This window comes from Amphiprion ocellaris, chromosome 11 (genome assembly GCF_022539595.1).
Source record: "Amphiprion ocellaris isolate individual 3 ecotype Okinawa chromosome 11, ASM2253959v1, whole genome shotgun sequence".
Lineage (NCBI taxonomy): Eukaryota > Metazoa > Chordata > Actinopteri > Pomacentridae > Amphiprion > Amphiprion ocellaris.
In genome coordinates this window covers 31,085,704-31,108,656 of record NC_072776.1, presented here as the reverse complement: position 1 = coordinate 31,108,656, position 22,953 = coordinate 31,085,704, and the positions used below count along the sequence as shown (strand labels likewise).

The window sequence follows — 22,953 nt, the reverse complement described above, 5'->3', positions numbered from 1 at the left end:
ATGGACAGCAAAAGTCCACAATTAAAACTAGTTGAATCTGCATGTGGAATAAAAAAGACTCAACCTCATTTGCTTCAATGATAAATCATTTAGATTGATTGATAACGCTGCAGACCGTCAGTTGTGAAAAAGTTCAAAACGCATCCCTACAGCCAACAAATGTGAGAATGAATCCCTTTATGAATAAAAGGACAATGTGATTCACCATCTGAACTGATGACAAACACAAAATAAACTCAATTATAGAAGGAGCTCATTGCCTAGAAGCCAGAATAAGATCTACATTGACGTTCAGATATTCGGTTTTAAGTGGTTTGAACTCCAGAGGAGGTCAATTACATTGGTGTGGGTGGACTGGTTTGTAATTGTCAGGTTACCAGAGCTCAGTTCTACAAACAAGCTTGCTGAGAGCGAGCCGGTCGGGGTGTAATTAGTCGGCGTGAACTTAAACAAACCAAATCTCGAAGAAAGGAACAACATCAACCTTTCCGTTCCAGTTTGGAGGGAAGCTGCTGCTATCAAACCAGAACCAAATGTCTATGAAGGAGTATGATACAAATAAATCTGTGTTGTTTGAAAGTTTTAGATACTCAGATATTAAAGTAACTGATGTTAATGTATTAAATCTAGTGTATTTATGATTACAAATAATACATGTAATTACAGACATCTAGATCCCGATCTGAAGATCTTAAGATCAAGATCAGGGCCTTCTGCTGACACACAGATTGCATAATTTGAAAATTTTTCTTACATCAGTCAATAGTTTAATATATTTAGGTCCACAAATTGAGTATAATGGACATTTGCCTTATGCTAATATTGCTATTTGAAGCTACAGATATTTAATCCAAGCTGCTACGATAACCGTTAGTTGATTCTTAGCTTGATTTAACACGTGAACTCTTGCCGAAGGTCATTAAGTTTCACAAAGATTTTGTCATGGTGCCCATTTACTAGCTTCTCATCTGGTCACTACCTAGAGGCACAACCAGGTACTACAGCTAATCTACAATACTTCACTACTGTGTGTATTAACCTGAGAAAATGGTATCAGATGTCAGCAGTTACTAAATGCTAAATGACTTGGATCAGATTGTGGGCAATAAATACTTGATCCGACATCCGTAAATGTGGAGCGGCAGACAAGAAAAGGAGATCACGATGACCTGCAGATTCCTGGGGGCTTGAGGAGGAAATATTTTACCTTCCAAGGTTAGCTGAGGAGAAGGCAGAGACAGGCTCACCATTGTACAAGAATGCAGGTGCTTCCTGATACAGACCAGCAGCTCAGATAATTACCTATTTTCCTAGCAACATGTCTAGTGATGCTTCAGCAATATCTCAGATTGAGACGGATCAGATATCCCTGTAACTCTGAACCAATCAGTAACTCTACGTCTCCAGTCTAGGCCCTGTGCAACTCAGATTTTTAGTTGGTACTGTCTGTTATCTGAAAAATAAAAACCGCATGGCACACAAGAAGAGTTTCTGTTCATCTTTAGAAGCCCTTTTCAGACATTGGATAGCTAATAGTGTTGACGTCATCAACCTGTTCAAATAATAGCAATCACTTATTCAGACATAGGTAAAAAATTGACATTATTTAACATTGTTTTACTGCAAATTACAGAGTTAACGTGTAGTTTGTATACAAAAATACATATAGACAGCCACATTTCAGTGTGACATCGCCTGTGTTGACCTTAAAGATGCTGTGGCACATTTTAAATCTCAAATAATGAGGAGATACGCTGACCATTCGAAACCTGGGGCGAGGCCTGTTCTTAGAGCTCCTCATTTGCAGTCCACATATCAAGAAAAAAACAGAAATGCCACTGCTGCTCATGGCTCCCCATTATATTGTACCCAGTCTGTTTCCATGTCAGTCCCCGCTAAAGGCCAAACAGATGAAGAGAGCCAAGAGAAACTACCTGAACCCGATGTTAAAGTTTCGTAAATGAGGAATTTGTGTTTATTCTACACGAGGCTGCAGGCAAAGCATCTCATAGAACAGTCTCAAAGCAGTAAATGACAAATCATATGAAGGCTGCTCTTACAAACAATTCTAATCTATCAGAATTGGACACTAAACTCGCGCTAGATGATGATGATTTACAGTAATCTTGTAGTTAAGCTTTCTGAATAGCAATAAAAAATGACAGAACAGAACAGGAAGTGATGAAAAGATATTAGGACATATTTCCTGTACATCCTTTTAAAACAAACACAACAAAAAGATCCACACGTGCAGAATGTTCAAAGCCTGCAAACGCATCTTTGCTTGCAAATGAAGGATTAATATTTGAATCAAATGGGCTGTTTACAGAGGACAACTTACAGTATCCTTTTAAATCAGCAAAAAAGTTAAGCTACCAGGTGAATTTTGAACTCTTTCAGCGTTCAGATACAGATTACAAAGACCTTTGCCAGGAGAAACCGTTCTCTACAAAGCTGGAAGGTCTTAAAATATGTTGGAAACAGAGGATTTTAAAATGTGTGCAAGAGTTTTAAAGGCAGGAGATAACTTTGAGGGTTTCTTTGAAAATTTCAGCACTGCTATTTACTGTTGCCGCTATTGTCAGGTGATCTGAGATGGAAAATTACAAGACACTGATGAATCCGAATGACAACAAAGTGTACCATAGACGATAGTAATTAAAAGTCAGGGGATTTATGTAGTGTTTCATAAGAATATCTGAACAGCAGCTCCCCATCCAGACCTTGGTGTCTGGTGAGTCCAAGTGCTGAGGAAGGAGACACAGGTTTACATCAAAGACCTTTGCCAAGAGAAACCATTATCTACAAAGCTGGAAGACCTTAAAGATTTTGGAAAACAGAGGATTTTAAAAAGTGTACAAGAGCTTTAAAGACAGGAGATAACTTTGAGGGTTTCAATGAAAATTTACGCACTTTTGTCGCTAGTGTCCCATGATCCCAGATGGAAAATTACAAGACAAATGTGAATAAATAAGTGTAACGTGAATGGTTGTAATTAAAAGTCAGGGGAATTAGGTAGCATTTCATGATAATATGTCCACAGCAGCCAACCGTCCAGACCCTGGTGTCTGGTGAGTCCACGTGCTGAGGAAGGAGATGCAGGTTTACATCAGCAGATAGGAGTCTGCTCTGTGGTCTGTGAGTGTTTTTTATTTTCTGCTTCACAGAGCAGCTTCACAGGGACGGCCTGATCCAAGTCGAGTGCAGCAGCAGATGAAAAACACTGATAGAACGAAGCCTCTAAAGATTTAATTTTGGCACAAACGCTCGACCTCAACACGTCGCTGCACCGCCACGATAACGCGCATAAACACGACTGCAAGATCTTCAGCTGGAGGTGAACTCAGTCTGGAGTGTGAAAGTAGAGATATGAAGACAATAAAAAAAGAATGTTCAAAAAACATATGATGTAATCCATGACATCATTGTCACAGGGCGAGTGTGTGAAGTGATGTCGCAGCCTGAGGTCGCGGCCTGACTCACTGGTGTCAGGTATCAAAAGAAAAAACCCACATCCTGCTGTGTTCAGTGATCGGATGTCTCGCAGCAAAGTCATGACCTCCTCTGATGTACAGAGTCAGGGCTGCAAAACACGATTCCTTTCAATACTGACTAATCTGATGGTTTTCTCCATTAATGAAATAGTTGTTTGATCTACATAGATGCAGAAAATAGTAAAAAATATCAAAGACTCCCTGATTCCAAAATTGAGAATAAAAATTCACTCTTCGCTTTGGAAGAAGCAATTTCACAAAACAATCTTGACAAAAGGTCTATTTATTAGTTTTCTCCTGAGCAGTCGACTGAAGTTCACATCTGTCATCAGCAGATGAGTTAACTGTCAGCATGAAACCTCAAAACCAAAAACCACATTCAGGCAGACGGCTTAAAACTGAAGATGCAAATTTGAGACAACTCCCTTCACAATAACACAAATAATTATAATCCATTTTATTTATAGGTGCCTTTCAAAACACGCAAGGGCACCAAAAGTAAACAAAGTTAAAACTTGGATGTAAAAAGTTTAAAGGAAGGAAATTTAACTAGTGTTAACTGGCCAGCAGCATTAATCAATAATTGACTGATTGTTAAAAGTAATGGAGTGCAGTACATGTTACTCTAATTACTGTATTTTTTAACAAAGGACACAATTAAAATAGTCACTCAGCCGTTGCAACAACAACCTGGTAGATTTTAGCCCAACTTGAATATATGAGCTGTGGGACGGAAGTCATTAACCGCCACAGAAGTGCTTGTCATGGTGTCCTTTTCTAGCTAAACCGCCACAATGCTCTCTGTTTGCCAACACAAAACTGCCAGTAGTCCTAGTGACTTCCTCTTTGGGTCACTTCAGTATTAAAAACAGAAAACAAACTGTATTGTTCTGTCTCATTAAACAGCAAGACACTCCACCTGGTGGCACAACCAGGTACTACAGCTAAACTACTATACATTCTTATGGAGTAATATATTTGTAATCAGTTAATTAATAGCAATTATTCAATTAACAATTACTCTTTAACATCTGCAGGCTGCAGAATTCATCAAATCGATAGCCACAGTCAGCAGCTAGACAATACAGAGGTGTGCTTACTTTATGGGCGGGCAGCAAACACACCTGTAACTCCACCTCATTAAACAGTAAGAGGCTCCACCTGGTGGAAAAAGCAGGTACTGCAGCAAATCTACAACACATTTTCTTACATCCATGTCCCTCGTCTTCGAACTGATCAGTAACACCCCTTATAGTATGTATCAAAATAAGTGCAAGTCCACTGTGTAGTGTTACAGATGCTTCTGGATGTGGAAATTACCTTTAGATGGTGAACTTAGCAAACATGATCCCTGCTAAACATCGACATGTTAGCATTGTCACTGTGCGGATGTTAGCATGTGGCTGTTAGCATCCAGCTCAAAGCGCTACTGTTCCAAAATACAACCTCTCAGAGCTGTGGAGTTTGCATAAAAAAACAAAAAAAACAGCCCCAGCTGTTCATCAACTGTAGTCGTACTTTACAGTTTAGGGAGATGAGGAGATTCTCGGTTTCCCTGACAGGAAAAAATCTGAGCCGTTGTCTCCTGAAAACAATGAGGTGGGGAAGCAGTCGCTTCCTGTTTCTGGGCGGTCAGAGGACCAGCATCTCCACCTTAGAGTGTCTTTACAGATAATCACAAGTCAACTTCAGCTTAGCTTCATTGTGTAGTGTAGTTTCTCATCCACCACTGGAGGAAACATCTTTTACATTGCCAAAGCCACTGGAAAAGAGGCCATTTTCCACTTCAGTTTGCTAGCACAGCCATATATAGTCAATGACTTCTTTTGTTGCACTTCATTTGATAAATAAACACTATATTGTCTTATTTTTCTCTTAAAATAATGAAATAAATGGGGCAATGCAATTCTAAATGTATTTGAAATTTGATTATTCTTTAACAAAAGCGGCACGAAGTCAAAGCTAAGAATTTGGCAACCAATTAATCTAAAACCAAAACAGATTCCATTCGACTAATCAAATAATTGCTTCGGCTTCAGTTAAATCTTCCTCATAGACTTTTACTCAAAGCGCTACAGTACTTCACAGCTTTTTATTACCATCCTATGCACATCTTAATTTGTTTGCACCATATATTGAGTAATTTTGCACCTTTGCAGGCAAATAATTTGCACATTCCTGCACACTGTACATATCTCTATTGCTTTGATTTACTGTTCCTTGGAAATACTACACAAGCTTCTTTTTTGTCCTGTAGCACTCACTTGCCTTTTTTGCAAACCTTTTAGATCCTTCTTTAAAAAGGTTCTACTTGTCAGAGTTTAATGTTGTGCACCAAAGAACATTAAATTCCTCGTATGTGAAGACCTAACTGGCAATAATCCTAATTATCCTTTGATTAATGAAACCTTGGAGCTTAAGAACCCTAACACAGCAGCCAGAGCAAAACAAAAACTAAAGCGTAAAATTTAAATGATGCATAAATTAAACACAAATCAATGCCCTATAAAGGCATCAAATCAACAAAGACAGGCAACCATTGCAACGGTGAACCCGAGAATTAATTTACCGCCTCTATTCTGCTCTACACTTTCCATTACATGCAGTATTGCAGGTTTCTGCCCAAATCCAGGCTGACAAGAGTCGACCTTCATTCTGCCCAGGCTGATTGTGTTTTCAGCTTCAGTCCACTGTGTTCCTCTCTGATCTCCTTCTGTTCGCGGTTCGTCTCTGTAGCTGTTGGCTCCTATGAGAGAAAACCATTAGGCGCTCCATTAACTGCTTCATTCACTATGCATGAGGCGCTGACCCTCCCCCTCACAGGGTTACATCAATAGGAGGAGCTGTGAGGTGAAGATTAAGGTAAAGGGTGATGTTGAAGCTGGTATTCATGAGGTTCAAGGTCAGGGTTACACAAACTGTGACACTGAACCTAATGTCAGCTAGAATTCTGCAGCTATTTTTGGACATTTCTGGGGTTTTTCTACTTAAATCTCTAAAACCGAAGCAGTTTCTGAGCGTTTTCCTGCACCTTTATGGAAACAACAAGAACTTAAAAGTGGCCTTTGTGCAATTCAACAAAATTATAATGCCGTAAATTATTTTTTAAAAAGGAAAAAAATAAATTGCAACTTCTATAAACTCGACATTTTTCCCACCACTCTGCATAATGACTCTACAAAAATATTTCACCATGCTGAATGTATCTTCCAACAACTTGCTCCTCTGTTTACTGTTTCTGAGCCATGCTGCATTTATTTTATTGATCAAGAACACTTTAATTTGCATTTAGTATGTCTGGCTCGTTTCCCTGCCTTTCATCTCTCTGCTCAGAGTAAACACTGCCTGCAGTTCAGTTTGATGAAATATTAGATTTTAAGCTCAAACTTGGCAAAGTTTTCTGACAGATGTGTAGAGCAAATATCACCTTAAAGTTGAAAATCTGACAGTGCTTTCTGTTTTTATAGTTTCTGGCTCTGATAAATGGTGTAATCTTGGTGATTAAAATATAAAATGCCTTTAAGAAAATAAAAGTCAGTGGGTTTTGTGGTTCAAATGGTGAGAATTGTCAGAATTTGTTGGCTAAAATTGTGATTCTTTTAGCACCTCCTCTGTATACTGTTTTTGAGCAATACTGCATTTATTGTACTGTTTATGAATGTTTTATTTTGCTTTCAGTTTCTCTCATTTGTTTTCATACTTGTCTCCTATCTGCTCGGTGTAAAAACTGCCTGCAGTTCAGCCTAAAACTCCCTGAATTTTGGTTGCATGACTGTTGGTCACAGCTGAGACACTCAGTGCTTTTTGGAAGGAACAAAGACTGCAGATTTTTTTTGGTTTGTGCAGAATCTACTTACAGCAAATGCTTTAATTCTTTTGATTTTTTAAATGAGAGATGTAGAATGAGGCAATTTTGATAAAATATGATTTCATGCTCAAATTACTAAAAGTTTCAGACAGATGTTTAGACCAAAGACCATCTGAAAGTTAAAAATTTGACAGTTTTTTCTGTTTTTATAGTTTCTAGCTCTGATTAATGCTGTAATCATGGAGATTGTTTAAAAATGTAAAATGCCTTTAAAAGATGCCAATAAGTTTTGGGTTCATTGGATTAGAATTGTCAGAATTTGTTGATTGGAAACTTGTTTTTAACACCTCAAAAGCAAACACCCTGTGGCAGCAAATGTGGTTAGCTTCAGTTCCCTCCCTATTATAAAACCGAGGGTGTATGTTGTGTCGGAGGGTGTGTGTTTCCGTGGCAGCTGTCGTTACGTTCAGGTGTGGCGGGAAGACCGAGCGGATAGACCCTCCTCTAACCTAACACCCCAACGCATTCCTGGAAATCCACAGCTTCCTGTGTGAGCGTGTAGTAAATGAAAGGGAAGGAAGAGCGCCGAGGTAGAGGAAGTCAGGGGTCATAAACTCAGGGGAGATAAATCAGGCCTCAGACACACATCAGGCATCCATCCACACACTAAAAACACACTGTATTCACATCTTACTGCGTCTTTCAAACATTTCTCACACCCTTCCTGTGGTGCTGAAGATATGAGCTTATCTTTCTGACGCCCTACAGCATCACGATAAAGACAGCAGCTTGACTTCATCCATACGAGGTTTAAAATAATCATAATCTGTCGTAGATCTCTGCATGTAATCCCAGACTGACTCCATGATGCTGACATTAGCTGAAGGCCTCCTGGTCCCTCTTGTAGCTGAAGATACGTTTTTATAGCCCTCATTTATAACCCTTTTCATACGTAAAATTGCTGGTTTTATCAATTTGTTAAAGTCAGGGACAGGCTGATTATCGTGGCCGATATTTGGCATCTTTCCGATATTTGGAATCCAATGGTGTTGAAATGTGGAAAAACTCTTCCCCAGATCACTTCATGGAACTAAAAGTATGTCGTTTGTGTGTGTCTATCCATTAATGCAATGGATTAGCTAGCAAAGGGCCACCATGACAAAGACTCCATGTGACGCTTAATGTTCTCTGGTCATAGCTCACGCCTTGGAAACCAACCAGGATCAAATATGACAGCAAAGTATGTCGTTTGTGCATGTCTATCCATTATTGCAATGGTTTAGCTAGTAAAGGGCCACCATGACTAAGACTCTCTGTGATGCTTAATGGTCTCCAGTCACAGCTCATGCCTTAGGAACCAACCAGGATCAACAAAGACAGCGTGTCCATAACCATTGATTGGTAAAACTGCCAATTAAGAAGAGAATTATTCCAAATTTGCAGCCCTCGCCTATACTAAAGATGCTCAGTATGTATCGTGAAAATAAATATATTGCATTCATCAAAATGCAAGATATCTTGTTGTTTAAATCTGCATTTACACACTGTAATAGTAGACTTGTGGTGTAGGTGCTTGCTGCAAATACTAAATATAAGTACAAAGTTTGCAGGTATGTAACTAGATTAATCACTTTGGCATCACTGAAGAAGAATCAAAATATTTTACGGGCCTTAAACATTCGCCCTTTACTTTAGACACACACTGATGATGTTGTTTCTGTCAACATCCACACATACAGTATAAAGCTGAACTATGTGTGTGTCTGTATGTGTGCGAGTCCATTGAAAAACTGCCAAACGCTGCAGAAATGCGTATTGTCTGGGCCTGGGAACGTGGTGGGAAGCAGGCTGCTGCTGAGCTAATGCACACACATAAAACCCCACTGTGTTAATATCCGATAGCCTGTCAATTTCTGCATTGTGGAACAGAACAGAGTACAGCTGAATAGTTTTTCTATTACTCCTCCGTCTCCAGGCAGCGGTTTTCTGTAGCAGAAACGGCAGAAGAACAAATAGTAAAACTGTTGTGCTGCTAAGAATGAAACTGATGAAACGCCCACGCTACTAGGACTACAGCTGAAAGTTAATCCGCAACTACACTTTCTTGTTAAAGGCATCTTTTCAGCAAAACAATCTAATGGTCCAGTTTCTTATTTGTGAGCATTTTTGCTGAGCAAAAAACGAAAATGTTTTTGCTCTCCACTTTCACCACGTGCATGCTTGAGGGGAATTCTTGGGTTTCTCTCTATAATAAAACATTGTGAGGTCTTGACCTTTCTGTGTTTTAAGCGCAGTGAAATGACTCGTGTTGTGAACCGGCGCTATATAATTAGAACTGAACTAAACTGCAAGACTATGAAACATCACTGGCGTTTTGCAGTGGCAGAGTGGACGATGTTACAGGAATTTGGCAAAAAAAAGGGATATAAACAACACCCAAGATGGCATGTCCTGCACAGAAATGTTCCTTTACTGTACAGTGACTAGGATGGCACCACCCATTGCTGCCATCTGCCACCTTCCTCGCCACTTTCAGATCCATTTTCGGATCCATTGCTGCCTGACGACCTGGTTCAAGTCCATCAGCGGTAAATAAAAAGTTCAGATTAATTCCTGCAGCCATTTTTTACACTCAAAGAAGTCAATTTCATTATCCAGTACATCATCTTCTGTTTCCTGTGCAAATGTCGTCACGCACAGCAGCAAAAAAAAGACCAAAAAGTGCCAAAAACAGGGCAAAAAAAGTCCACAGAAGACACAAAAAGTCCCGAGCGACAATTCAAAGAAGTGTGAAAACAGAGAAATCTATAAAAAACTGGAGTATTTTAAAAACAAGCAAGTTCAAGGTACTGCAAATACAGACGTTTTTTGGGATTTTGGACTGCCAGCTATAAGAAGCTCTAAAGAGGATGGAAACATAACCAATGGATTGACCAACCAACATGAATATTTACTGTTTCTTTAGACAACTATGATATTAAATTCAATATTTGTGGGGGCTGGATTGTTGCTCACACGAGACAAGCCAAAAAACAAAAAAAACAAAGCAGAAGTCCAGCAAGTCCAGAAAGGTCATAAAAAGCCTCAAGCAATAATCCAAACAAGCGTGGCAACAAAGCAAGCCATAAAAACTGGAAAATTTCATAAAAAACAAGCTGGAACAAGTTCAACACGCTGAACATGCAACAGACTACTTCGATTTTGGACAAAACACAGAATTTCAAGATGTCATCTCCAGCTACAAGAAACTCTAAAGAGGAAGGAAACATCACCAACGGATTCCAGCCTCCCAAAATGTGGATTAATTACCAGTTTCTTTGGACATCTGTGACATTAAAGTACATATTTGTGAGTCTTGGACTACTGCTCACATTGAGCAAGGCAACTAAATGTGGGAAATTGTGGTTTGCATACAAAATATGGCAAGTTAATCAAAGAAAATCAGTTAGAAATCAATGATGTAGATGGGCATGCACTTGGCAGTCACACATAGAACTGTGCAACAGCAACAAAAAAGAACAAAATGTGCCAACAATGTGGAAAAAAATAAATAACAGACACAAGCAAAGTCACAAGCAATAATACAAATTTTGGATTTTGGACTGCTCATTGGACGATGGTGTCCCCTTCGAATACAGGAAACTCTAAAGAGGATGGAAACATCTGCAATGGATTTATTGATAATGACCAGATTCTGATTCCAGCCTCCCAGAATGTCAATGTTTACTAGTTTCTTTGGACATTTATGATATTAAATTAAATATTTGTGGGTGATGGATTGCTGGTTACACAAGACAACTGAATGTGGGAAATTGTGATTTGCATGTAAGATATGACAGCCATAAACCATCAGTTTGGCTCTAAATTTAACTTCCTATTAACATGTTTAGAAGAGTGTTCAAAACAGCAAAAATTACATCATTGCACAGGTAATGAAATAAAGAAAATCCGTAGCAAATCAATGATGTAGATTATCACGTACATACAAAAAAACTAAACCATGTTTAATTTTAAATCCTCAACTGTATGCAAGTTAAAGTACCACATCACACACAAAGCCATGCAACAGCAGTGAAAAACAAGAAAAACTGCCAACATCATGGTGAAAAAAAACAGACTGAAGTCCAGCAAGTCCAGAGATGGCACAAAGTCACAAACAATAATCTAAATTTTGGGTTTTGGACTGCTGATTGTTTCAGATACAAGAAACTCTAAAGAGGATGGAAACATAACCAACGGATTACCCAACCAATGTGAACATTTACTAGTTTCTTTGGACACCTATGATATTAAATTAAATATTTGAGGGTAATGGATTGCTGGTTACACAAAACAAGACAACTGAATGTGGGAAATTGTGATTTGCATGTAAAATATAACAGCCATAAACCATCAGTTTGCCTCTAAATTTCACTACCTGTTAACATGTTTTCAAGAGAAATCACATAATGAAATGAAACAAGGAAATCAGTAGGAAATCAATGCTGTAGTTAATCACAAAAGTAAAAAATGTTGTTCCTCAGAAGTAACCCACATGTTTAATTTTAAAACCTCAGCTGTTTGCCAGTTAAACACCACATCAAAAACACAGTCGTGGTTTGGCACTTGCTGAGCAGACTGACCGGTCGGTTTGGTTTGGAAATCACCTTCCTTCGACTTTCAGTTTCTGGACACAAGTGAAACCAACCACCTTTAAAAAGTCCCCTAAAAGACCAAGTGTTCAGTGAATCTCTCAGACCACATTGATACTATCCACTATTAATGAGAAACACTGCTCTTTATATAGCATTAACACGTGATCTGTATCCAGATAACTTCTCTGGCTTCTTCTGCTTTCTCACCAACGTCGAAATATTCTCAAGACCTGTTTTTTTTATTGTTAACTCAACGACTTCTGTCACTTTCCCTGTTGACAACCACATGTAATGTTATGAAAGTCTTCGGAGAAGAAACCGTCTGAAAATACGTCCCATTTTATTAATTTTTAACCACATTCTGCAGTTTCTTCAGATGTGTGGATGTCAGCATCTAGAGCTTCTTTACATGTAAGATATTGGCAAGTTAGAAGCTACAAACTTGCAAAATCAGAACTTTTTGGGTCTTACTGTTGTTTTGCAATTTCTTAAATTACTTCCAGTCCTGTTACAACCAAATGCAGCTTGTGTTGATATAAAATGTAGTATTTTCAGACATCAGTGTGAATTTAGATACCCTCGTGGACAAGAAGTGTAATAGTTTGAAGCTTTCCAATTCCTACTACAACCCCTAAACCTGCTGGTGGGAATGACAAGCATGTGGTCCCTATAAAAGTGTCAAAATTACACCATTTGTTCAAACCAGAAACTGTAACTGTAAACAGAAAGAATAGCTAGATTTTCAGATTTACAACGGTCCTTGAACTAATCATGTGTGTGGTTCTTTTGGGGAAATTGACAAAATCAAAGCTTAAAATTAGGATCTTTCATCAAAAATAATTTTATTCCATTTGTCTAAATTTAAATATTCACCAAAAAATAGAACAAAACAAATAAAACAGCCAGAAATTCAACGATATAGTGAACTATGTGGGAAAACCTACAAATGCAGATCGATGTCAGCTATAGTAGTGAACTTACTGGTGTTTTTGTGATAAATTTATATTATATTTAGTATTTTTCTCAAAATTAATGAATGAAGATAACTTTTTTCTATGTTTGTTTTGTGATACATCGATCAGCTTCTATTAAACATATTAAAACAAATGATTATTGCTAAATTCTAATATTTTCGCGTCATAACTCATGGATTTGTCTCTTGCAGGTTGTCATTTTGACAAAGGTACATATTTAAATACGATAAATTCCATAGAAAATACGTCTTAACACTATAAAATACATTTTAACGCTAGAACATACATCTTAATACTATAAAATACATCTTAACATTTTAAAATACGTATTCACAAGCTAGAAAATACGTCTTAACACAATAAAATACATCCCTAACACCATAAATTTTGTCTTAACACAATAAAATACATCTTAACAGTATAAAATGTCTTAATGCCAGAAAATACGCTTCAACACTTTAAAATACATCTTAATACTTTAAAACACGTCTTTACAAGCTAGAAAATACATCTTAACACTATAAAATACATCTTAATACTTTAAAATACGTCTTTACAAGCTAGAAAATACGTCTTAACACTATAAAATGCATCTTAATATTATAAAATATGTCTTCACAAGCTAGAAAATACATCTTTAAATATACATAAAATATACCTTAATGCTATAAAATATGTCATAAATCTGTAGAAATGCCATCAATCCTGAACTGGTTTACTCATCCAGCTGATATTCTCCTTCACTGCATGTTGATACATACTACACATTTCCTGGGGCATTGTGGGATACCTTGGGTGACTATATAGGGTGTAACAATTAGAACATTCAGACAGCACTACGAAATGGCAAAAACATTATATAGTAAGTGATTTCGGACACAGCTGAGGTTAAAAAATAAAGAGCAAATTACATTTTTGAAAGAAAATTGAGTGTTTAATGGCACAAATGTCCTGTTTAGGCCTTTAACTGTGGCTCTGTGATGTTTACATGAGAATTTATTGAGCATTAAATAGAAGAATCCTTGGTTTTGTGTTTTTTCCTTCACGTTATATTTCGGTTAGACCCTTTTCAGACCAGCTACCAACCAGCAGAAACCCTCGTCTTCGTACGAGGAGGCGTCGGTGGGGGGAAGGTGTGAAGAAACCAGCTCCAGCTTCACTACAAGTCGAGGCTTGTGTGCTGCTGATATGAAACTAGGCTGAAGCTCAGTGTGAGTCTTTGCTTGTGTGTGTGCACATCGGCTGATGTTTATGTGCGTTCATCTGTCAGTGACTCACGCCGTTCATCTAATTTCATTTCACGGGCGTTGATCATAGTTATCGTGTGATCAGGGACGACTCCATCTTCACCGTTTACTACACTGATGCTCTCAGAGGGATTTCTAGAGCTTTTTTTTTTGCTCAGGCATATGCGTCTAATGCATGAATCCTATAAGCCCTGTCACACTCCTGGCTGCAGGATTTGCTGCTTGTTTTTAATTCAGCGAGCTGTTAAACCAACACTGATGATGTAAATACGAGTTAATCTGAAGCCTCACACATGATGCAGGATATAAGAGGAAACTGCAGCTACATGTTTGCTGTCAACTGTGCAAAAAGTGCAGCGACTGGATGAAAATTAAGGTTTTTATTAGCATAGTCAGACGCAGACGCCAAGCCCCGAATTAAAAGTAAAACTATGCTGAGAGTTTCCAGAGTTGTGCCTCAGCAATGAGCTAAATCAGTCTTCTCACCAGTTCAACACTTTACTGGCAGGAGTTTTAAAAGATCTCTACGAAATCACCAAAAGTGAGACCAATAACCAGAGCCACAAAGTGTAAAACAAAGCTGTTGAATTTTAAACTTTCCAAACACATCTGTGAGGAGTCATTCCGTCTAGAAATGCAAACAAATCTTAGCTTAAAATCACAATATTTTACTAAATTCATTTTATTCTAAGAGTCTCGTTTGGAAATTTGCCAAAAATAAACAGTTTGATTGAAGCACATTTTGTTAAAAACAAAAAATTCTGCAGTCTTTGGGACAACTGTGAAGCTTGAAATGACTCAACTACGACCAACAGTCACATGACAAATATTCAGTGACTTATTGGCTGAATTGCAGGCTATGACAAGCATGAAAGCAAATTATAATATTTAAGTAGGAACACATAGTTGGTAGAGTCACCACCATTTTTTCCAGTGTTGGCGACATCTGTGGCCACTTGATCACAGATTTCTTTCCATTTTTGTTAAATAAATAATCAAAGAAAATCAACTTTCCTTTGTAAAACATAACCGCTGAATTTTGTTAGGAAACGTAATCAATTCTAAGCTTAAAATCACAATATTTAACCAAATTCACTATATTCTAAGAGTCTCATTTGAAAATTTGCCAAAAATATATCGTTTAAGTGAAGCAGATTCTGTAAAAAACAAATAATTCTGCACTCATTGGCACAACTGTGAAGTTAAAATTGACTCAGCTACGACCACCAGTCAAATGACAAATATTCAGGGACTTTTCAGCTTAATTCCACGCTGTGAATTGTAAATTATAATATTTAGGTAGTAAAATCAATTAGCAATTAATCATTCAGGATATAATTATGTATATTTTTCAATATTTTTTGATAATTTATAAACTCGTGACTTCTTGTTAAAAACAATAATAAATGACAGTTTGTCTGATAATAAAATCAAACATTAGCTGCAGCCGAACCACATTTAGTGCTATAATAAATATAAATACAAGTGTTTATGAAGAAGACGCTGGGGTCTGATTAGGGTTTCTAATGACGGACCTTTCTGTGGTCTGTGCTGGACCAGATTAATTAGGATAAACCTTGATCCAGATTTAAGATTCTGTGAATTTTAATAACATTTAACACTACAGCTACAAACAGAAACCACAGACACACACAAGACAACTAACAAATTGCAGGTAAATGCTGAGAAAGTGAAGCAAGTTTGTGTAAAAGTGGGACAAAAATCCAGCAGCTCTGATTGGAAAAGCTGCAGAATCATTCCTTCGCTTTCCTTCTTCCTGCTGAGTGTTTCTGTAAACGTGATCCACTGCGGTTATGTAAGCCACATTTCTTTTTTAGTGTACATAAACAAAGTTGGAGAGCGAAGTGCAGCAACGTAACGTCACCGAGACTCTCCGGTCCGACTGTAGCTCAGCTGACCTTCTTATTTATGCAGCTCTGAACAGAGAAGACTTCAGAATTCAGGCTGTGTTGCTCACACCACTGAAGAGGAAAACTACATTTTAAAAAAAAAAAAGCTAGGACTTTAACAAGCCATTCCAGGAAAGTAAACAGCGTCTTTTTCGTGTCCATACATACTTCTACAGGTTTACAACAACATATTTTACAGGCTTTGAAAATGTTTCTTGTACTGTATGCTGCTGCAGCACTTTTTTGTGATGCTGTTTTTTAAAAAATGCCAGATTTGCTCTGATTGGTCAGCTGAGCCAAGTGAGGCAATGTCAGTTTCACACTATAATACCAGATATCTAAGAACTAGGCCATAGCTTTAGAAATAGTAGCGCTAGAAAAGACCAAATGCAAAGAAACTGATCATTCTTAGGTTGCTTAACTAGCCGCTAGGCTGACATTATGCAAATGTGTTACATGATGATATAGATAAGTAACAGGAGAACAGCAGTTATTTTTTGTGTACTTTTTGCTTATTAAGCTTGCATACCTTTAACATTCATACTTTTATAGGTCTACTACAACATATTGTACAAGCTTTAAACATTTTCTATATTGTTGTACCACTTTATGTCACTCTCTGTCTAAATGCCTGTGATAATATGCTGGAAAATAGGATGATTTAACAATTTTAACTGCAAACTACTATGGAATGTAGTGTTATTTGTCAGTAGTACGTAGTACCTGTTTCAAAATGTAACCCAGATACTAGAGAGTATTTGGCTATGTAGTCATGCGACCTCTTTCTGATGTTCACAGATTTTTACAAGATATTTTATGCAAAATTAGTTTGTTTTTTTATTTTATTTTTTTTGTATTTTTAAGTTATGCTAACGGGCACCCGCTACATGTTCCCGGTGATAAAGGTTAAATAACCCGTGGAGTTCCCCAAGGATCAATGCCAGGGCCACTACTACTTTTTCATCTTTAAGTCAGCATCTGATTCCACAGTTACGCTGAGGACACAAGACTTTACACAGTTGTATCTCTTGATGACTTAAATTAGATACTAATGTCCGGGTGTCAGGAAAAAACTGAAATTTTGGTTCAAGGGTGCAAAACTCTGAAAGAAAAGTGAAAATTAAATTCCCAAGAAGTGACACCAGGCCTGAGCATAGCGAGGCGAAGTTGATTTTTGTACTATCACCCCAAATATCCGACTATAAGGATGCAGCTGGAGCAGAAGTACCTCTGGAAAAGACATAATGCAAAGGAACTGCTGCTTTTTCTATGCCAAACTAGCTACTCTGCATGCTTTATGCAAATGTGTTACATGATGATGTAGACAAGTACCAGAAGAAAAGCCAGGACTTCAACAACGTGTTTCAGGTAGGTAAACAGCAGTGTTTTTATGGGTTTTGTGAGTTTGCAGACCTTTAAAATGCACATAAAACCTATAACACACTGAAAGAAAAGGTGAAAACCACTTTAAAAAAGCATGACATGGGCTTTTTAATTGATATAATCCAGATAAATAACAGCAGACAGTCAATTAAAAACATCTACATTGAGAAACTAGAGTAAAATCTGTAAAAATATTGTGTGAACTGAGCCTTTAAATCGTGACGCTGCCACCAGCCTACAGTCATCTCTGATTTCCTGCACATTAAAGCAAATCAGCTTAACTGACCCGTTCTCCAAAATTTGCGCTGATGGATCCATATAATCGCCGCCATGTACTGAAAACTACCATTTGAATCTAGGCAGCAGGTCAGAGCTGCTGAAATGATGAAAACCGGCCAGTTCCACAACACACAACCGCTCAAACCCAACACAAAGCCCGTTTAACAATCAAAATACTGCAGAAACAGAAGCACATAAATGGATGGAGTCACCAAACCACACGGTAGGAAGGATTCTGGTCTACAGATAATAAACTGAAGTTAAAGCTCTGAGTAAATGTTGCTGCTGATTGTTCTGGTTCAGCAAGATCCAGGCAGAGCAGAGTTGCAACCATCAATGTTTTTAAATTAACCTGTTTTAGTCATTTCTTAAGGAGAAAAATAGTTAAAATTCTCTGATTTCAGCTTCTTAAATATTAATATTTTCTGGTTTCTTTCCTTCTCTGTGAATATACTTAGGTTGTGGACAAAACAAGACATTTGGAGAGTTTATTTCTATTTTTCAAAATTTAAAATAATATTTTTTAGCAAATTTAAAATGCCTAATATAATATAACATAACATAATATAATATAATATAATATAATATAATATAATATAATATAATATAATATAATATAATATAATATAATATAATATAAATAGAACAACTTGTAATTTATTAAAAAAACAGACTTTTTGTGTGGATATCATTTTTATATTTATTTATTAAATAAGTTAATTTTTTCTGTTACTTTATTAGATATTAATTTGAAAATTAACAGAACAAAAAATTGTGTAAAACAGTGACGTTTTTCTTTTTTGGTTTTTTTTTTACTATTTTTCTTTAACATGTTTTTTCTTGCAAATATCTGTTAATTTGTTTAATATTTTATGATTAAAATACAGATTTTTAAAAAGGCATATTTGATGCTCAAACATGTGCTTGCTTTTAAATATGGGTTAAAATGTAAATGAACACTTTTCCTGTTATTTTACTAGATGTCATGAGTAATTTAAGAAAAGAAAAGAAACATGCAAAGCAAAGTACATTTTTTCGTACCATTTCTTGGTCCTTAATATACGTATATTTTCTTTCCAATACAGCAAGTGTCTGTAAAATAATACTTTTTCTGATTTTGTACAATAAAAACCTGTGAAATTAGAAATTTAAAACATTGTAAAACAACAACAAAAAACCACACAACTCGTCATTTGTTCTTTACCAATATTTAGGGTTCAAATTGGACTATTTTCTTAAAAACCATTACAGATATTTGCCATTATTTAAAAGGAATGTTATCTGTAGTAAAGATTGGGGCTTTTTTTTTTTTTTTTTAATGTTATTTTACAGATTTTTCCAATTTTAGCAGTTTACATATAATATCTAGTAAAATCACAGAAACATGTTTTAATTTATGTTAACCCTAAAAACAAAGGTCAAATTTGTAAATAATATCCACACAAAAAACGTAATTTGCTGTATCTGAACAGGAAAAAAATTTAATTGTTTTACAGATATGCTGTTATTTGAAATAAATAAATAAATAAATAAATAAATATGTATAATATAGATTGAGAAACAAGAAAAATGTAACTGTCATTTTACAGATTTCCCCTGTTTTGTTTATTTACAAATATCTGGTAAAACAGCAGAAAAAAATATTAAAATACATGCTAACCATTATTGTTTTGTTTTGCTTTGTTTTTAGGGTTAACATGTAAATCTTTTTTCCCTTTTATTTTATCTAGACATTACCAGTATTGTTTTTTTTTTTAAAGAGGGATATCTAAAATAACCACGAACTGTTTTACAAAAAAGAACGTTGAAAACTGGCAAAATTATTGTTATTATTATTATTATTATTATTATTATTATTATTATTATTATTATTATTATATTATTACAGTGTAGAAACTTTAGAATATCCAAGTGGATCACAGGGAAGTGTGGGGGATTTCCACAGGAGGCCCACTGATGCCCACTTCCACTGCAGCGGATCCCCACGGACACACCAGGAACACGCGGGTCTCCCACCGACCGACCGGAGGTGAACGTGGCCGCTCAGCTGCCGTCAGCTCCGGTGAACGGAGGAGCCAAAGTTAGCCACCAACCAACCGAGCAGCAGCCGGGCAGGAGGCGCGGCTACCCGGGCAACGCTGCGGGAAGCACCGCTGGAGGTGAACCGCTGCTGGGGAGCCGCTACCGCCCCGCACCGGTGTTCGCTCTCTCACTCTCCCTCTCCCGAAGAAGAACCCTGGAGCCCCCCTACCTGCTTCCACCGTGTCGGTCAGGTCGTGGTTGGCGGCCGTCCGGGGGAACTCCTTCAGCTTTCGGGAGCTGAGGTTGAGGACGCCGCTGGCCGCCGCCTCCTCCAGCGCCCGCTCCAAGCCCCGGTTGGGCGGCAGGTTGGCGCTGCCGAGGTGCGTCTGGACCGACGGGGAAGAACCGAGAGCGGGACGAGCCGACTCCGGTCCCAGCGTCGCCATAGTGTTCCGCCTCTCAGCTGCTCGTGTGCGTGTGTCCGGTTGTATCCGAGAGAGAACGCCGGGTTGAGCGACCGTTCAGGCGGGCAGCGGGGCTCTAACTTCCCGGAGAACCGAGCCGTGCCGCGCGGTCAGATTCCTCCGTGATTGTCGCCGCCGCGTCTGGTCCGTCGGCGCGGTGAATCAAGCGGCAAAACACGCAGCAGCGGCACCGCATCCGCTGGCCAAATTTCAACATAAAACACATACATTAAACGTTAAAGGTCCCAAATGAAAATCAATCTTTTTATTATGCTTTAAATATGGGTTAGTATGTAAATGAGCACTTTTCCTGTTATTTTCCTAGAGGTTATGAGTAATTTAATAAAAGAAAAGAAGTATATAAAGCAAAGTAAATTTGTTGTATCATTTCTTAGTCCTTAATATACATATATTTTCTTTCTAATACAGCAAATGTCTGTAAAAATAATGAGACTTTTCTGATTTTCTACAGTAAAAAAAGTGTAATTCGAAATTTAAAACCCTGTAAAATAACAACAAACATTTTTTGCTGATTTCAAATAACAGTAAAAAAAAAACATATATTTGATGCACACTTGCAACACTGTAATAGAAGGAACTAACAATTTAGATTAATACATTTTATGTTACATACATATAAAATGATCAAGCAATTATTTTTTTTTGGTTGATGAAATGTAAGAAAATATGAAGAACACTGATAAAGGATGCTAGTGGATTCGAAAATAAACCAGAATTTAAAATTGATATATATATATAAATATATATATATTATTGGCAACAAGATTAGTCACAACTGTAAAAAAAAAAAAAACAAAAAAAAAATATTCAGGGGTCAAGACACGGCACTGGTTTTATTTTGTAGACAGGTCAGCTGTGTTTCCGGTCTCACCGCATTACTGTAGAATTGGGGCAGCTTGATGACTGCGGCTGCGCACTAGAGGCTGCAGCTTTAAAGAGCAGGTGTTAAAGAAGTGAACAGCGACACCTGCTGGACTAAAACACAGAACTCAGCATTTCTGCAGCTTCTTAGCTCGTTCTAATTCAACTAAGCTAATCATAAATAATCAGCAATGTTACTTCTCTTAATAGTTTGTGCAAAATAAGTTTCTGTGCCAAGTGTAGCTTTTTTATCTTCATGATTTAATTTGTCAGGTACAATATTTCAGTTTCAGTTTTGTGTAATATTTAATTTCATGTACAACACTGTCCATGTAATGTGTAATATTTAAATTTTAATCTCATCTCATTTTAATGTGTTATACTACTTATTGGCACAGTATAATTGCCAGCATTGCTTTTTACTGTTCTGTTCTAGCCTTGTTTTCGCTTTTAATTTTATTTCAGTAACATATCACACTTGTATCTTACTGTTTTTCTACTTTTTAGGTGCTGCATTTTTTTACATAATGTCTTTTTTTTCCCGAGAAACAACTCTCACAAAAATTTCCTTCCAGATTAGTAAAGTTTTATCTTTTCTTATTTCATCAATATCCCAGTGTAGGATACTGTGTTGCAAATAAAAAGCATGGATTCAAAATTTACTCTCTACAAAAGCATTAAAAATATGGATTAACCTAATTTTCTCTTTCATTTGCTCAATATTTATTATTATTATTATTATTATTATTATTATTATTATTATTATTATTATTATTATTATTATTATTATTATTATTATTATTATTATTATTATTATTAATAATAATAATAATAATAATAATAATAATAATAATAAGTAAAGTAAATACATGTTTCGAATAGAATAGAATAGAATTTTATCAATAGAAATTTGTCATTGTACATGTGCAACAAATCTTTTCAAATGTAAACAATAAAAGTGTAACATACATGTCAGCATTTGTTTATTTGTTAATCTTTTTATTTTTGAATATGTGCACCATCTGGAGCCGTAAATGTTGCAAAATGCAGCTCAGTTACAGGTAAAAGGTGTGTGTGTGTGTGTGTGTGTGTGTGTGCGCGTGTGTGCGCGTGTGTGCGCGTGTGCATGCGCTGACTCAGCTGATTACATAACCGTCCTGACTGACTCAGCAGATCTGCAGCTCTGATCACTGATTACATGTGAGTCAGCTGGACTTTTACACCATTGAGGACTGAACCGACTCTAAAGAGAACCAAGACGATCCCCTTTAACAGCCACTTTAAAAAGTAAAGATTGCACAGAATTTCTGAAGAAATGTCTTTCCATTTTCTTTTCTTTTTTTAAAATTTCATAAAATCTCAAAAAGATGTTTCTAAAACTGTTGCCACCCTCCAAAAACATTCACACATGCTAGAAATGCCCCCACTTTCTAAGACATTCTTGATCTTTAACAATGTCTTTATTTTTCAGAAAATACATCTTTATTACTTGTCCCCAGAATCTAAAAATGGTCTCACTTGTCTAAAAATTTAGAAAATTGGTCACTTATCAAAAATGTTCCCACTTTCCAGAAGGCCTCTCAGGCATTACAGATGTCCTCACTTGACAAAATGTCCTTATTTTCTGAAATGTATCTTACTGTTTAAAATTATCCTCACTCATTACAAATGTCCACACTTTCTATAAAACGTCCTCACTTTACCACAGTGTCGTCTCTTCATCAGTGTTTTCGTCAAAAATGTCCTCAACTTCTGAAAATATTATCCCTTTAAAGATATTCTCCCATTTTCTAAACACCTACTCGAGTTTTAAAAACGTCCTAACTTTACTAAAAATATCCTCAATTTACAAAATG

At 36.8% G+C, this 22,953-nt stretch overlaps 1 protein-coding gene across 6 annotated transcripts in view; it reads right to left on the bottom strand.

The window, feature by feature from the left end:
* lrch1 (leucine-rich repeats and calponin homology (CH) domain containing 1) overlaps positions 1-20,377 on the bottom strand; it is a 129,504-nt gene extending 109,127 nt beyond the window's left edge. For 2 of the 6 annotated variants that reach the window (XM_055015589.1, XM_055015590.1), the window contains exon 1: positions 19,981-20,377. In XM_055015589.1, the coding sequence (XP_054871564.1) occupies positions 19,981-20,197 (217 nt within the window). In that variant the 5' untranslated portion in view covers positions 20,198-20,377. The remainder of the gene's footprint in view (positions 1-19,980) is intronic. The other 4 variants (XM_023264565.3, XM_023264566.3, XM_055015591.1 and 1 more) reach the window with 2 other exon arrangements.
* Positions 20,378-22,953: the final 2,576 nt, after the last annotated feature.